At 34.8% G+C, this 19,011-nt stretch overlaps 1 protein-coding gene across 1 annotated transcript in view; it reads right to left on the bottom strand.

Moving 5' to 3' along the window:
- The window catches only part of LOC145243434 (proton myo-inositol cotransporter-like), a 77,446-nt gene that overhangs the window by 49,557 nt on the left and 8,878 nt on the right, over positions 1–19,011 (bottom strand). Inside the window, exon 2 of the mRNA XM_080106323.1 lies at positions 13,785–13,944. Coding sequence (XP_079962449.1) covers positions 13,785–13,944 — 160 coding nt within the window. The remainder of the gene's footprint in view (positions 1–13,784; positions 13,945–19,011) is intronic.

Below are 19,011 nucleotides of genomic sequence, written 5' to 3'. Positions count from 1 at the left end.
TTTGGATATACTGGAGATAATAGCTTAGGATGATGAGATTTGTAATCTATATAGAATAATGTTTGGTTCAGTTTGTGATACTGTTCATAAGTGCTGTCGCTTACAATTGCAGTCCAATGTTATTTCTAAATTAAGTTTATTAAAAATAGTTTAATTTTCTTTCTAGATTTTTCAATAATTCAATCGCTTGAATTAACTAAAAATAATGCATCATCTCTATATAGCCCTCCATTTAAGCCAGGTATGTTTTTATACATCTGCTTTAGTATGTACAGACCTATCAGGTCAGTTACCTACGCAGTCCAGAAATCCCATTGTAATATCAAAATAAGTTTCTCTATCCTTCCTTTTCTAGAATTCATTATTATATCTAATTAAGGTTTTCCTTGTTAATTTTATAGTCTCTATTTCTAACCTAGTTACATCTGTCTCATTTTCTGCTAATTTAAGTATTTTCCCAAAAAGTTCAGGAGTTATTGAAGGATAATATGAATCAATATCAAACATAATGAATTGACTGTTTTGGCATTTAGGAATTTTCTGGAACTAATCTATCACCTCTCCAGAAGAAATCCAAAGGTGATGTTGTATTTTAAATTTTAAGGTAAGTTCTCTCCGATTCTCTCTCCTCTGATCTTGAGCATGTGGTACAATAGGGAAAGGAGTGGCTGGTTACTTTTAATGCATCTAAAACCAAGCTTCTCTCTTTACATCATCAACGTTCTGATCCACATCTGGCATCAATTGAAATGAATGGCTCTCGTCTTGATGAGGCCTCAAGTTTTGACAAGCTTCTGGGCTTGACCTTTACTCCTGATCTTAAATGGAACACGTACATCAAATCTGTTGTCAAGGCCGCTGGAAAAACGGTGGGATCCTTCTATCAATCCAGTAGATATCTCACTACTGATGAAATTCTCTATCTATATAAGAGCCAGGTACGTCCAAGGATAGAATACTGTGTCCACATCTGGGTAGGAGCTGCTAGAAAGGACTTGTCCTGCCTTGATATAGTTCAAAATAGACTTCGTAGCCTCGTAGGAGATGTCCTTTTCTCTTCCCTGCAACCTCTATCTCACAGAAGAGATGTTGCGAGTTTGTCTCTGCTTTATCGTTATTTTCATGGAAAGTGTTCGACTGAGCTTCAGTCTATGGTCCCCTCCTCGCCAAACTTTCACAAGAAATACTCGTTTAGCTGAAAACACTATTAATAATTCCCCCCACACTTTATCTTTGCCAAAACCTAAACGTAGATTCCATGAACAAAGCTTCTTTCTTAGAACTGCACGCCTGTGGAATTGTCTTCCGTTTTCCTGCTTTCCAGCTGACTACAGTATGGTTGTCTTCAAGTCTAACGTAAACAAGTTCTTGATTAGCCGTTCCACTTGTCAACAAATTTACCGAATTTCCATTTACTAACGATTACTATATTGTCCAATTTCTACTGTACACTCTTTAACCATTATCCTCGAGTGGCCTCTTGGCCTTGATAAGTGGTGATGCCTATGTAAAAAAAAAAAGGTGGGTATAATTCTGTCCAATATTTTTTTACTGATATTACCTAAATATAAAACATACACACACACACACACATATATATATACATATATATATATATATATATATATATATATATATATATATATATATAATAATAATACTAGATATCTGGCGTTGCCCCTCCTCCTTTTTTGTTATGTATGACGTCATCACACATAACGTCGCCATATATGATGTCATTTATTGTGATGTCATATATGACATACTGCATATATAATATATATCCTGCTATGACGTCATATATTACATGAAAAACCAAACAAACGGACAGATGAAGTGTTCTTTCATCTGAACGAAACTGGTAAATCTCTCGTTTTAATGAATTCTTCGTGTTTAATTGTTTTTCCTTTTTTAAAAAATTGCCTGATCCATTGCACTGCTCTAATTTGGGCTGTGATGACCATCTTCAGGTCAGTAACAATCTGAGGATTGTTTTGATAGACAATATAGTTGAGATAACTGCACAGATAAAACTCTGGTTATTAGCTGGTGGCTGTGATCACACTTCCATACTGATACGACAATCATCAAAGTGTCTCTAAATATCATTGCACGGTGATAAAACAAAACTGTCAGACACACAGGACCGACAATTGGTAGGCAAGTCAGACATAGAGTGAAGTTTATTTGTATGAAATTGGGGATTTTATTAATGCTTTCGTGGGTAGTAATTCTGGAGGGATCACTCTGTATAATTATTTAAATGAATGGAATAATTTTCTTTTTCTAACACAAGAACAGTACTTGAAATGCTAAACCTTGAAAATCTATAATGAATATAAGAACTAGAACAACGACCCTTGGCACATTTATCTAATTTATCAAGTGAAATACTTTAAAAATGAATCAAATTAACATGCATAATCATAATTTATTATGTAACATTGAAAAGGGAAGCGGGGTATCTTTTGAAGCTGAAAATATTCTATGAAAATTTCAAGTTGATGATAGGATTAAAATCAATGTTGAATTATTGTTTATCATTTTTGCACTGATTTCCTCATCTTCATTATTATCATCACAATGTACCAGCTGCCTTGTTCTCCGATCTACTTCAGATGCCTTGTACGGAATTTTGGAACTATCATAGAATCTTCAGTCTAAACCTCTGCTGAAGCTCTGGGCGTTCATTCTACAGGTTTTGCAGCATTCTTTTAGTAAATTTGTTAAATCATCTCGCTGACCTTGCTCTGGATTTAACTCTAGATCTCAAGATAAGCTGCAGACTTTAACTAACGCCCTAGGCCTTATTTACTTGCCTCCTTACGTAATCACCTAAAAATAGTAGATTCTCATCTTTTGGGGGGTGGGTTACTTTTAAATGTATAATTTCTCTTTAAATTTAAAAAAAATAATTTCTAAATGTTTTTCATTCATGTATTACTAGCGTTCCCGGGTGTTTGGAGGTGTGTGTTGAGCAAAAAAAAAAAAAAAAAAAAAAAAAAAAAAAAAGTGGTAGTAGGTAGGCAGGCAGGCTCGAGCCCATACTGTGAAGGAAGAAAAGAATGTGGAAAAAACGTGACGTTTTTTGCCGTTGCGTCCATCGCAAACCCAGAAGTGGTGAAGGTTAAAATTAAGGCTAGCCAATCGAAAAGAGGGGATGACTTTCGAAAATTCGGTGAAAAAGCGACCACACCCTGTAGAAAATTGCCCAGTTGAGAGTGAAGAAATTAATGCTTTTAGCCAATTTTTCAATATTTGTCGTCCGAAGAGTCGTGCTTCAAAACGATATAAATCTCGTGAAAATCCGTCGCCTCTGTCGAAAGTTTTAGGCAGATATACATACATACATACATACATACATACATACATACACATATTTAAACAGACAGGTAAGATTTATATTATAGATATTCAAAATTTTGATAAACTTAGTGTGAAAATTTCATCTATATTTCTCATTTGTATCATTTTTTTTCCTAATTATTAATTTCTATGATTAATACTGATGCCATTTTTACCTAAATTCAGTGAAAATAGCTATTTTAGATATAGTCTTTGCGGTCATATGTTTTTAAATTTTCTATAAATGGAAAAGTGATTTAATTAATTTCAAAAGGAAATAAGTACAAGGCTTAAAGAACTGCAAACCACCATGATGGCACCAGGTCATATAGATGTTTAGCAAACAGGTGAGAAAATAACTGTGAACATTTTAAAAGGTTTCATAAAGAAATGGGCATAAGTGAAATCTTGAATATTTGCTTTGTTTACCATAAGTTACAAATAAAAAGACCAAGAAAACAAGTCATCTTTTCTGTGTATCCATGAGCTCAATCCTGGTCAAAAGCAAAAAGACAATTAAACAAAAAAGAATACCACAAGACCTGGAAAATGTAATGTGAACAATATTCCTTCAGGATTGTGATGATGGGTTGGGTTCAAAATTCTATGACAGTACCTGGAGAAGGCTAGAGTGCATATTGATGGTAACGTTGCAATAAAAACAACAAAGATTTGGAAGCTAGTCCGAAAATTATAAATGATAATGATCCCAATTATGAAGAAAAGACCTCAAGAAAATTTTCAGAGCACGCCTTCTAATGTACATTCTGTGTTCTGTACAAAACTGTAAATTGCGTCTGTTTGAAAACATGTTCTACTCCCATCCCATCATAATAATAATGTGATTTATCAATTCAAATGTGGTTACAGTGCCGCCTATATGGGTAGGTCGACGTTTAGATTGGATAGTAGAATCAAACAGTACATACCTAGTAAAATTAGGAATCATGAAATAATAATGAGCATTCCCCCATCACAAAAATACAGACAAGTATCAATGTTACTTCCTTTCGGTTTTTAAGGCTTTGTGAATGGCTGCCATTTTGAAGTTTTATGTGCAGAATACGTCAGATTTAAATAGTGATTGACAAGAGAGGATAACAACATACTAGTTATTTAGCCTATATGTCTCTCGCCCCATGAACATTATTGGTTAGAGTGTGCAGGCTATCTTGAAGTTCTGAGTTCAATCCCAACCAAAGGTAATATGGCGATTTAATAAATTAAATAAAAGGTTGACTTCAAAATTTCATGACAAGTCCGAGTTTATTTGTTTTTTTTTTAATTACATTTTCACACTAAACAAGGCACAGTGCCACTTTGATTTAGGGGGCTACTATCGGGGATATAAGTTCCAGGGATACTGTGTAGAGAGTTGAGTAGCGAGATATCTGTTCACATTTCACTTGAACTTTTGAATATCAGTACAGTTGGGAAAGCAGGACCTCAGAAGGGAGTTCCAAAGTCTAGCAGTACTGGGGAAACTATTCAAGTAGAAGGCTTTCTTACATTTAGGGATCTCCACTGTGTAGGGATGGGATTTTGCTGCTTATCGTGTTTGTTGGGGTATTTACATCGAGGGGGTACAAGGGCTTGTAGATCGTTGGAGCATTTGCCATTAAAACGCTTGTAGGACAGGCAAAGGGATGCAACATTACTTCGATGGGACAGAGCTTGAAGCTTAGATGACAGTTCAGGACCTATCAGGTTAGCGACTCTCTTCTGAACCCTGTCCAAGAGCGAGAGACTAGTAGCAGATGCACCAGCCCAAATGTGACAACAGTACTGCATACATGGGCGAATAGTGGCCTTGTAGAGATACAGGATACTTTCAGGCGTAAGTAGCTTTCTAGCATGGTAGAAGAAGCCTACCTTCTTCGCAGCAACCTTGGGAATGCTCTCAATGTATCTGTTCCAGCTCATGTTCCCTGTGAACGTTAGGCCAAGGAGTTTGAAAGAAGTACATTCAAGTAATGTGTCTTTAGTCATAGCTATTGGTGATTGAGAAGGTTTCTTGTAATTATTGAAGGAAACAAGCTTAGTCTTGGCAGCATTGAATGTGGCCATCCATTTTTGTCCCCATTTAACCACAGATTTGAGGTCTTTCTCTGGTGTTTTTGCCATTTTCTTAGATATGTGTTAATTTGTTCTCCCCTCATGTCTGTTATAGAGCGTGTTGTCATCAGCAAATATACCCATCTCAGAAACAATCTTATCAGGGAGATCATTTATGGATATTAGGAATAATAAAGGTCCAAGGATTGACTCCTGAGGTACACTTGCATTTATATCATTGTTTAGATGTATGACCATCGAGGACAACCTGGATTCTTCACTTATATAAGGAAGATTTAATTACGTTAAGTACTCGTCCAGTGATACCATAAGATATGATTTTCCTGAGAAGACCATCGTGCCAAACCTTGTCAAAGGCCTTAGATATATCTAGGGCTACTGCTCTACCCTCACCTGCTTTGTCCAGTGAATGGTATATACGTTCAGAGGTTACAGTAAAGATATCTGCTGTAGAACAAGCTTGTCTAAATCCATATTGTTGGTCAGTCAGAAGTTTAGCAGCTGTAAGGCGATGAACTAGAGCTTGATTAATTATGTATTCAAATATTTTGGTTAAAAGCGGGAAATGGCTCATGGGGCGATAATTTAATGGGTCAGTTCTTTCGCCAGAATTCTTGTAAACTGGTACTACAGAAGCAGTTTTCCAGCAGTCAGGAAAGCAAGATTCGTTAAGGCATTGGTTCTATAGTTTGAAGAGGACTGGAGCAACCTCAGCAAAGCATTTTTTTAATAGCACACAAGACACTCAAAGAAAACTGGAGAGTAAACAGCCAGAGCCTAGATGAAGTCCTAAAATTATAAATTAATAATGAGCTTTCTTTATCTGAGATATAGAGACAAATATCAATACTGAAGATAATTCTTGAATTTAAGAAAATAATGTATATTTTTGCGGTACCAATTAAAGTCAATAATTCAAATTAATGCATGTATTTATGCAAGACTGCTACACTGTAACATTATTTATATTCAGGTGTGTAAATAAGTAAAGTTATTGTAAAAAGTTTCCAAAGACAGGTGAAAATTAGGTATTCCATTATCAGTTGAACATTTATAATTGGGACTATATCACAGGAAGTCGGTAGTGAGACGTGACTAATAGACTGATCATATCTTCTTCTTTCGTTTTGGGCCACAGGAGAGAGTAGTCGATTTCGTGTTCCTATTTCCCTATAGAGGATAGATTGGGGTGGGGGGATGATTCATACTATATACTTGAAAAGACAAATAAAATCCCTGAGAACTTTGATATTTTTTGGCGGCATAAGAATTATATGTAATTCTTATGATCACCTTTAAAGCAAGATAACATCGTCATTATCATCAGTTTAACGTCTGTTTTAAATGCTGGCATATGTTGGACGACTGTTTGAAAGTGGCTTTCAAATTAACCTATCTCTGTCCAGGCCTTTATTTATCCTTCTCTCTCTCAATTCCATCCATGTTACTTCCCCCCTCCCATTGTTTCTTTGGCCGTTTCCTGTGAACTGAACCTATTACCTCAACTGTTCATTATATACTAACTCAAGAACTCTCATTCGTTCTTTCAACATTAATATACTATTAAAGTATTCTGTTCTTCACACATCTCCCTATACTGTCCAAATTTAACCTTCCTCTGAGGTCATCAGATCTAAGCCTGTCTTTAAGGCTTACAGTATATATCCACCGCATCTTTCTTATATTATTTTCATGCAATACATGTTCTCAATTCTCATTTCCATACATCATCGCATTGCATACAGACTCCTTCCTTGCTTGATAGTAGTAATGCTTTGCTGGTTTGTAATTGCAGAAGTTTCCTGAACTTACTCTACCCATGAGGACAATGAAAAATAGAAGTGGAAATGAATTAAAATTTTCTTCTTGGATAGGAAGGCGACATCAAGATAATCTGCTGGGATTTAAATATCAAGTCCTCCCACTGCCCCCAGTCATCAATGGGAGGAATTTTGCATTCCGGCCCATATGGAGTTTCACCCTTCATAACTGGATCATAAACTCATAAACATAACATAATCTTTCCCTTATTCAATTCAAAAATAATAAAGTCTCGCTAGACTACTTCCACTCAATCTGATTAGCTGAGCTCTGAACATGCATGCTACACAAACGCTAATGTACCATTCAAATATGGCATGCAAGGATACCTACTTTTGCCCTCTGAGTAAATTGCTGTGTTCATTTTCTTACATTTTACAGTGTAAGTTTGCATTTCCTCTCTCTCCCTCTCTCCCTCTCTCCCTCTCTCTCTCTCTCGCTCGCTTTTTAAATTTCTTTTTATGCCATAGAAAAAAGTCATTTCCCGGTGATGTACATTTGTACCAGTAATTAATTATATTTTTTGAAAACATAGTTACGTTTTCTTATATGTACATTACTTAAATATACTTTATTTAAAACTGTGCAATCTATTATGATCGTCGCTGATTTAACAAAGCGGGGGAGGGCAGAGCGGTAGCTCTAGATATATCTAAGGCTTTTGACAGGGTATGGCATGAGGGTCTCCTCAGGAAAATTAGATATTACGGTATCACTGGTAGAATACTTAACATAATTAAATCCTTCTTAGATAAGAGAAAAATCCAGGTTGTCCTCGATGGTCGTACATCTAAACAATATGATATAAATGCAGGGGTGCTCCAGGGTTCTATCCTTGGACCTCTATTGTTCCTGATATTCATAAATGACCTCCCCGACAAAATTGCCTCTGAGATGGGTATATATGCTGATGACACTACACTCTATGGCAGGCACGACAGGAAGACGAATGAACACATTTCTAAAGAAATGGCAGAAACACTAGAGGATGACCTCCAATCTGTGGTGGAATGGGGACAAAAGTGGTTGGTCGCGTTCAATGCTGCCAAGACTAAACTAGTTTCATTCAATAATTACAAGAAACCCTCTCTACCACCTATAGCAATGGCCAACGACTCTTTATCTGAGAGTACATCTTTCAAACTCCTTGGCCTAATGTTCACAGGAAACATGAGCTGGAACAATTACATTGAAGGCATTGCCAGGGCCGCTGCAAGAAAGGTGGGCTCTCTCTACCGTGCTAGAAAACTACTAACACCCAAAAGTATCCTGTACCTCTATAAGGCCACCGTTCGCCCATGTATGGAGTATTGCTGCCACATCTGAGCTGGTGCATCTGCTACTAGTCTCTCGCTCCTTGACAAGGTTCAAAAGAGAGTCGCAAACCTGATAGGCCCTGAACTGGCATCTAAGCTTCAGCCTCTGTCCCATCGACGAAATGTTGCATCCCTCTGCCTTTTCTACAAGTATTTTAGTGGTGAATGCTCTGACGAACTGCAATCACTTGTGCCCCCACGACGTGAGCACCCTCGACAAACCTGACAGGCTGCTAAATCCCACCCCCACACTGTAGAGATCCCTAGATGTAAAAGATCTTTTTACTCCAATAGTTTCTTCCTGCTTCCCCAACAGTACTGACATGCAGAGGTTCAAGTGTAACGTGAACCGACATCTTGCTGCCCAAATCCCTACATAGTACCCCAGTAGTTGTTGCCCCTGATAGTAGCCCCCTACACCAAAGTGGCAATTTTCCTTGTTTGGGGTGAAAATTTTTAAAAAATAAAAATAAATAAATAAATAAATGTTTCAGCAATATTATTTACTGGATTCTCGACATTGCACACACATTAAGTTTTTAATGGGTGAGGGATAAATTTGTACATTAGGTCCACCTCCACAATGTTTTTTTAGAATGACTACTTTTAGAGGTTTTCGACTATGCTGATTAAGAAAACTTCATTCAAATTTTACGGAAACAAGTACTTATAGAGATATACAGACTTTATTATGCACTGTAATTCACTGGTTGTCAGGTTTGTATGAATGTGCGATAAACAAATCTACTTCTCACCTACCGACACTGCCACCCAATGTTTTTTTTTTTTTTTTTGCATCTACAGGTGAGTATACTGAACGATTATCACAGTTAAATTTGAGGGAATTATTCCCCCCTCCAAACAAAACGGGTCGTCTACTCCGAAAGCCGTTCTTTACATGGGGATGTTGGGGGCGTCTATTCTAAATTCCGTTCATAGCATGGGGAGTTTGGGATGTCTATTCCAAACGCCGTCCTTAACATGATAATACTCAAAGAAGTGAAGTGAAAAAAGTCGTAATTGTTTTGTTTTACACGTTAAAAAAAGACGACATAAAACTGGAATTTAGTTTTATATTATCGGTGGAAGAGTTGAAAGAAGAGGAAGACTTGAACAACAAACAGAAACAGCTAGGAATGCTAGCATTGATTTCAGTCACTCTAAACAGTTCATATACAGTGAGAATCCCTAACCTTTAAAACTTCTGTTTTTACTTTCCATTATTATTCTAATGGGCGATTTTTCGTAATTTTATTAATTCATACTGATTTACGCATTCCCTTAATTACTTTCTTTTTAAATTCAAAGTATATTATCGCCCCAAACCAGCACTAATCGCCAGTGACAGCCAGAGTAATCCATTTCAGCCATGGCCGCCAGTGTCCGCAATTGTTCAGGGACGGCAGTGGCTACAAACAACAACTGTAGTTTACTTTTTTGCGAGGGGAGAGGCAGGCTTCCACTGGACAACGCCGGTTAACGAGTCCTGCTAGTTAATATATAAAACAAAGTAGTTAAGACTAAAAAGCCAAAGTTTATGCTTTCGGTTTAGTTTATATTATAAGCTTTAATAATAAGCACAGAAAAAAATGCAATTTAAACTCCCAGGGATATCAAGTTAGTTTAACTTATCACACTTGCATAAGCTGACTTATCGTTGGGATAACCGAACACACACACACACACACACACACACACACACACACACACATATATATATATATATATATATATATATATATATATATATATATATATATATATGCGTGTGTGTGTGTGTTCGGTTACTCTAGATCAGGCATGTAAAACTCAAAGTCTCTTTAGGGCCGTGGGAGTCGATTTGTATTGTCATGAGGGCCGCAAAAGTTGAATACGACCAGATCAGAAATTAATATTTTTTGACCAACAATTTTTAAAGTTCATTATTATTTGTAAAAATGAATTTTGAGCCTTTATTTTTTTTAAATAATATCAGCAAGGATGAAAGTTTTAAAGAAAAAAATATAATTATTATATTATTATATAATTATTATATTATTAAAATAATATCAGCAAGGATGAAAGTTTTAAAGAAAAAAGTATAATTATTATATTATTATCTAATTATCATATTATTAAAATAATATCAGCAAGGATGAAAGTTTTAAAGAAAAAAATATAATTATTATATTATTATATAATTATTATATTATTAAAATAATATCAGCAAGGATGAAAGTTTTAAAGAAAAAAGTATAATTATTATATTATTATCTAATTATCATATTATTAAAATAATATCAGCAAGGATGAAAGTTTTAAAGAAAAAAATATAATTATTATATTATTATATGATTATTATATTATTAAAATAATATCAGCAAGCAATATGAAAGTTTAAAAGAAAAATTATACTTTAAATTTTTGAACGAAAGCTGTTTTAAAAAAAATGAAAAAGAAACTTATTGTATCACTAAATTCCAAAGTCAAGTTCAAATTTAAAAATCCAAATAAATTTTTTAAAAATAATTATGTGACAAAAATTAATTACAAATAAGTGACTGTATTCTTAATTTATAGCAAAAAATGTAATTAAAATCATTTTTCATAAATGTTTGAATAAAATCATTATCTTTTATAGAGACATATTCAAAAAATAGCTTTACCGCATTTTGAAACGGATATAATCCTCAAAATTCCATATAACTGTTCAACTTTCATTTTAAATAAAGGATGGTAGGGTAATACGACTAGAAATATCATTTTAAAAAAGTAAAAACTACATATTAGAATAAGGAAACTTTAGTTAATTCTAGTAGTTAGGCGCATCCATACAAAAAAAAAACATTTAGGCTAAATTATTATTTAGCTTGGATGTGTTGTTATTTTTTTATAAGACTTGACGTGACTGAAAATTATCTCCCACATCTACTAGGCTGAAACGTACCAAATCGTGACTACCGAGACAGAACCTCCTGCTAATGAGTTGTGAGAGAAATGGAGGATCATTTGTGCGGGCCGCGTGTTTTACATGTTTGCTCTAGATTATCTACTGTCTGCGCCCAAATTTGGTGTTTATAAATTGTTAATTCCATTCATTCCACTAATAATAGTTTAGCAGCCCGAAAGCCTTTTTGACTGGGCTTGAATCTCTCGAATTGTTGTCTCCTATATTGATGATTGCGAAAGCATGAAACACTAGTGTCTATAGGTATAAAAAATGATCATTATATATATATATATATATATATATATATATATATATATATATATGAGATAAGTCACAGATGAATTATCCTGTCAGATTGAGGTAATACTTTCAGGATGATCCTAGCCAAAAAGGTAAAGCTCAATATTTAAAAAATAGAGCAATATATAATTTTAATGATTAAAGTTAAATTATGTAAATCAAAATATATGCACATATATTTAAGTTAAGAATTTATTGTTTGAAACAAGGAATATATAGGGAAAAATTATGTTTATTTCCTTAATCCATGGATTTTCAATAATGGTTCATATCATCAAAGGAAATGAAATGCAATTAGCAAAATGTTCAGCCATGAATAAACAAAATATTTTGTTGTTCAGCACATATATTGAAAATGTTTTTTGAATGGTGAATTTTTCCCATGGACCACTACTCCTCCGAGCTGACAGTAATATTCCGGAAAATATTGAACTCATTCTGATAATGGACTGCCAAGATTATATGAAATTCTTTTTTCTATGACTCTTATTCACCATAGAATAAAAGCTGTGATGTTCCCTGGAAGCTGAGTGACAACAAGTCTCCCCAGATTTTCCAGTACCCTCCACCTCTTTCGGTAACATTTGCAAATAAATTTACATTATTGCAACAGCTGCTTGCCATTGATTTCTCGTTGGGAGTGGCGATTGGTCTTTACTGAAATTTGAGTGGCAATAAGCCTCCCCCAAGGTCCCAATTTTGCACTTATACAGTGGAGGTCTGGTCAGTGCTCATTCCTTGGACTTTCCTTCCTCCTTGACTACTCGGCTATTCGGTCTCACTCTTTTTTGGGAGAGGAAGACAGTGATGTGGTAATGAGGGGATGAGGAGGTGTTAGAGAACTTATAGGTGTGCAGCTTCAATGTTCTTGGTTCCATGTAGTCCTTCATGTTTTGTCTCTGTAATAGTTTGTCTGGTCTGCGCTTGTGGTTTGTGTGTGTTAGTCTCCACATTCAAGGGTTTTTCTTGATATTTCGGCTGTTTTCATGATTGTTGTTGGTTATATTTTTCCAGTCATTCATTTGAATCCAATTTTTTTCCATTCTTTTTTCAAAGTTTTCGGGATTGTTCCTAGTGTTCCTACTATTATATTATTTTGATTTTCTTCATCTTCAAAATCCCTTTCAGCTCTCTGGCTAGCTCTGTATATTTGCTCTGTTTCTCCTTTTCATTTTTATATCTGAAGTCAGCTGGAACGATTTGACAGGATTTTTCTTTCTTGTTAATTATTACGAAATCTGGTCTTCTTGCTTGGATGGGTTTATCAGTTTGTATGTCCATGTCCCATAGGATTTTGTGATTCTCGTTTTCAAGTACTGTTGCCAGCTTATGTTTGTACCACTTGTCTGTGCATTCAAGATGCAGTTGTTTGCATAATTTCCAGTGTATTGCCCTTCCCACTTGGTCGTTTTTTTATTCCTTTTGGGCCAGTTTGCTGCATTCACTTACTATATGGTTTATCGTTTCGTCTCTTTTTCACAGAGTCTGCATTTATTGTTTTATTGTGTTTTATCGATCTTTGTTTTGATGTGGTTGGTTCTTATCGAGTTATCTTGTGCTGTTGTTATTAGGGATTCAGTTTTTCAGCTTATGTGTCCTTTTCGCATCCATATCCAAGTGTTTTCATTATTCTCATCTTTTGTCATCTTTATGAATCTTCCATGTAGTTGTTTTTCTTCCCATTTTTATTTTCTCGTCTTATCCTTTATCTCTATTTTCTGTTTTGTCGATTTTCTCAGTGTTTCTCGCTGCCATAATTATCCTTTTATCCTTTTCATGTTTTGCGTTATGTATTATTATTATTATTATTATTATTATTATTATTGTTATTATTATTTCTACTAGCCTGTTTCCATTCTTATCCACTATTCTATATACTAAACATCCCATGTATATATGTGCATGTATTATTATTATTATTATTATTATTATTATTATTATTATTATTATTATTATTATTATAATAGATTTGTTGGTCGATAGATAAATGTACTCACCTCCATCCATGTGTTTTGTTGTGGCTGAAAAGTCCAGAAATGACTGTCGCGAGAAGCGTCCCTATTGTCAAAAATGGCTGACTCATGCCGATCAGTCTTCCCCGGATGTGACGAGGAGAACATTCTGCAATATACATCGCCGTGGTTGCTGAGGAAAAACCTAAAGACAAAAAGAATAAGATAACATACCAATTAGTCTAGATCGTCTGTGTCTCATGATTGACAATGAATATTTTAACAGTGCTGCCAATTTCATTTTCAATCATTTTATTACGTTTCTGGTATTCATTTGCTTCTCCGCGAAAGCAAAATGTGACACAAGGTTGTTTTTAATGTGGGGAGGGGAAAGGGAGATCAGCTCCCTCGAAAAGAGGGAAGAGGGAGCTGGTAGTGCTTTCCTGGTATATAGGGTTGCTGAATTTTTTAGATGGGGATTGGTTATTCATATTATTTGGATACTTCGGACTACTATTCTCATCTTGAGTGTCATTTTCACAACGTTTTGGTCGATGTAACCTCCGACCTTTTTCCAGTGTATCTTGTTGGACTCGGGAATGTTTCTGTCGAACTCAGGAACTTGCGCAGTATTTCAAATAGAACCCTTTATTTACTTCATGGGGATAGCATGCTCTCGTTCCGTTAGCCATGACTGGATAGAGATCCTAAGTAATTTGCAATTGTATTTTTCAGTCGCCTACACTAAGAATTGAACCTTCAACCTTCATCTGCGACCCAGTGGTGCAGTGGTTAGAGTACTTTGAAAAATCAATTGTAAAAGTGATATTCTCCTGAAGGTTGAAGGTTCAATCCTCAGTTTGGGTGACGGAAAAATGCAATTGTGAATTACTTAGGACCTGTATTCAGTCATGGCTGACAGAACGAGAGCATGCTACCCCCATGAAGTAAATAAAGGATTCTGTTCAAAATTCTGTGCAGATTCCCGAGTTTGACAGAAACATTGCCGAGTTCGACAAGATATACCTAAAGAAGGTCGGAAATTACATGAAAATGACACTCAAGATGAGAACAGTAGTCCACAGTATCGAATTATTTTACTAATCTTTTTTTACTCTTATTTATTCCAAACAAGTCACATTTCTACTTGGACGTAAGGGGTTACTATTTAAGGCCACATTTACAGAGACCCTATGTAGGGAGTTGAGCAGCAGGATGTCTGTTCACATTACACTTAAACTTCTGCATGTCAGTACAGTTAGGGAAGCGGGAAACAGGGGGGAATTATCAAGTCTTGCAGTTTATGGGAAGAAACTATTAAAGGCCTTTTGGCATCTAAGAATCTCTACAGTGAAGGAGAGGGATTTTGCTGCTTGTTGGGTTAGTGGAGGTATTTATGTCGAGAAGAAACAAGTACTATGAGTTTGTCAGAGTACATTCCATTAAAATACTTGTAGGACAGGTACAAGGATGCAGCATGCTTTTTTATTAACTGTTAGAGACGGAAATGGTAATTCATACGAAGCATCTTGGTATGAAGAGCACCTCATTAAACAGACACACACACACACACACACACACACATATATACAGGTTAGAAAAGTATTTCATCCAAGGCATGAAAATTGTTAAACAAAATGTTTTTACTATAGGCTTTAAAGCAGTAATAAAGGTACAAGATTCAATTTGAAATTTATTTATCTTCAAAGTGTACTTTTATAAATTTTACAAAGTAAGGTATAAAAATTTAATACCTTACTTTGTAAAATGTATAAAAGTGCACTTTGAAGATAAATAAATTTCAAATTGAATCTTGTACCTTTATTTTTAAAGCCTATAGTAAAAACATTTTATTTAACAATTTTCAAACCTTGGATGAAATGCTTTTCTAACTTGTATCGTATCTTTTTAAGATTATATTTTATTTAATTTATTAATTTGGATTTAAAAAAAAAGATGAATGTGCTTTTGTATGTATTTATAAAAACTCTCTGCCTCTCTATTTCAGATTGTATTTCTCCTCACACCACAACTCATTTTTGCAACCCCTCTTTGTATTATTATAGGTCTGAATATCTCTGTTTCAGTTCGTAATTTTCCTCACACCACAACTCTTTTTTGTAACTCCCTCTTTGTCATACATGTCTGAATAATGAGAAAATCTGGATTTTTTTAACAAAAACTTTAAAATAACTTTTTTAGATTAAATTTTTTAAAACTTCTTTCAGAATAGAAAATCTTTACAATTTAATAAGGAACATATTTTATATAGGTTTCATTAAAAATATTCAGTAGATAACGAGAAAAATAGAGATGAAAATTTCAAAAGGAGTGTATAACTGATTACGCTCAATAGTAGTCCTCGCTAGCAAAAGACTTTGTTATTGTTATTCTATTATTATTAGTATCATTATTTAAACCATTTTGTGTCCTGCCTTTTTGCGTGAGGACTAATATATATATGTGTGTGTGTGTGTGTGTGTGTGTGTGTGTGTGTGTGTGTGTGTGTGTGTGTGTGTGTGTGTGTGTGTGTTTAAGATGATCAAAAGGAGGAATAATGAATACAACGAGGTTATTAGATAATGCTCAATAACAAGAGCAAAATATCTTTTTATTTGAGGGTAAACAGTTACATATGGTTGCTACAAACAGCCATCTGTTTCAGTCAATGAGACTTCCTCGGGCGACCCTGAACCCATCGACGACACAACTGTTTACCCTCAAATAATATATATATATATATATATATATATATATATATATATATATATATATATATATATATATATATAAAGTATATTGTTTGTGTGTGTATTGGTGTGTGAGTTCGTTGACTCTGAAGCAGTTTATTGTAAGAGATTTATATTAATATCTATTACTGATCTAATGGAATTATTATTGTTTTGTTAATTTGCGCAACGTGATAACATTTGCTAATGGTGTTTTTAAAGATGTTTTTCTTTATTATTTATAATTGTAACTCCATGATATATATTCCTAATATTATCCCTTAATTACTTCTATATTCATCCGGGATAATTTATTTAAAGTGTCTACAACTAATTACTACGTCTTTGCTTTGGTTTAACAATTTATCAACAGAATATTCTTTTCGTTGTTTTGACTCTCGAGCATATATCTGACACATTTATCATATCCGACATATTTATCGGCACAGCATGGATTGTCAATCAAATGCTGACCAATGGGAGTCCGGATATTATTGGCCAGCATTTAGTTGACAATCTATGCTGTGCTGATAAAGATTTTCGACTCTGTTTCTATTGCGGTTCAAAACCCTTCTTTATACCGGAAAAAGGAGACAACAAACGCGTTGTAACACTGGCTGACACTTGTCTTTATTAGTTGTTGTAATAATAAAAGTAATACAAATGTTAACCTTTGTAAAGGAAATAACTTTATTTGCCTTTTTTACATTTTGGAGTGAGTACACTTCTTGTTAATAATGTTCACCGGCAACAAAAGTCTCGTTGGTTTCGGGGTTAAGAGTGTACTGACTACTCGCCTGTCATACTGGCTAGGGATTGGTTAAGGAGAAAGAGAGAGAGAGAGGGGGAGAAGGAGATGATTAGGGACTGGATAGCAATTCCTGGTTTGTGTCCGGTTTATGAGAAAGAGGAAGAGAGGGGCTAAGAAACTTTAGTGGGGTAGTTGTACCCCAGCTAATTATTTATCTTTTAGAACCCTCGATAAAAAACGACAAACTCCTTTTAACATTGAACCTTTGCAAGTCTTTATTCCACGAGATAATAGTGGTGGAGCTCGAAGTTCTTGAGTCAGGTCCACGTCGGACTGTCGGTGTTGGGCGAGGAGGAGAGGAAGGTGTGTCTTTGCTCGCGGCTCTGTGCTGACTGTTTGATGTCCCCTCCACTCTTTTTGGGGACAGCAGGATCAATGCGCCCTGCCTGTCGATTGGCCAGTCTATGGCCGAAGAACTTACAGGGAAGCATTGATCCGCCAGAGAGTATAGTTCATTAGGGGGGGGGGGTGCTACAAAACTATTATTTCTTGGGGAATGGTATTAATTACGTCCTAATTCTTGGCTTTTAAGGGTGACTCAGATCAGTCCTACAGCATTATATCTCTTTGGGGAACTTTGACCCCTTTTTCCCCTCGTTGTTTTTTTCCCCTGGTTGTGCCAGTTTTTAGTCACTTTTAAAGGCCGTATATGCAGATTGAAATCTTTCTTTTAGTCGTATATTTTCTTAATTCTTGGCACATCCTAATTCCTTCTTAGTGCTCTTTAATTTCGCCAATAATATTGTTTTGTTTGCTATCGATTTTTTCCTGAAGAGATGATAACCGAAAGAGCTCGAGAAATTTCCGCATATTTCATTTAAATCTATATATAGGTTTTGTGCCTCCAAACATAATTTATTATACTATACCTGTTCACACTGAAACACTTATCACAATTTTCTGTGGATCTATATTAAAAAAATCCTTATCAAACTGTGTGACATATTTCCATTTTATGGAGGTCAGGCGTGCGCAAACAAACACCCCATAATTTTATTATACCATATTTCTTCAAACTGAAACATAATTATCAAAGTATACTTATGCAGATAGATATGAAAAGCCTTTATTAAAGTTTGTGCCTATTTCCATTCTATGGAGGCCAGGCGTGAACGCAGACCCCACAATTTTATTATACCATCATTATTTAAGTTAAAACATATTTATCAAGGTATTATTATGTATATCTATATCAAAAACACTTGTAAACGGTTTTTTTTCCATACCTTGTGGACCAGGCGCGTAAGCAGACCCCACAATTTTAACGAATCCTCATTATGCCAGATCAAACATACCCATTCCTGTGTCTCGATACATCTTCTATCATTATATGTGATCAGTTTTCTATAATAGTCAACCATATAGGAGCCTATTCGTGACCAGACACACACACACAGACGTTCAGCTTTATATATATATATATATATATATATATATATATATATATATATATATATATATATATATATATATATAACGCGATGGCTCTAGGTTCAATCCTCGGGTTGGGACAGGTGTTAGTCTAGCGGAACCGATGAGTTGTGATACAACGAAACAGTACTATGTCGATGACTACAAACATATTATATATATATATATATATATATATATATATATATATATATATATATATATATATAATCATCTCTCTTGATATAAATGATTAATGGCAAAAAAACATTTACATGAAATAGGTTTATTCAGTTCTTCATGAAATGCTTCGATAAACTGC

This window comes from Euprymna scolopes, chromosome 22 (genome assembly GCF_053919585.1).
Source record: "Euprymna scolopes isolate OS-2025 chromosome 22, ASM5391958v1, whole genome shotgun sequence".
Lineage (NCBI taxonomy): Eukaryota > Metazoa > Mollusca > Cephalopoda > Sepiida > Sepiolidae > Euprymna > Euprymna scolopes.
This window is presented reverse-complemented; position numbering and strand designations above follow the sequence as displayed.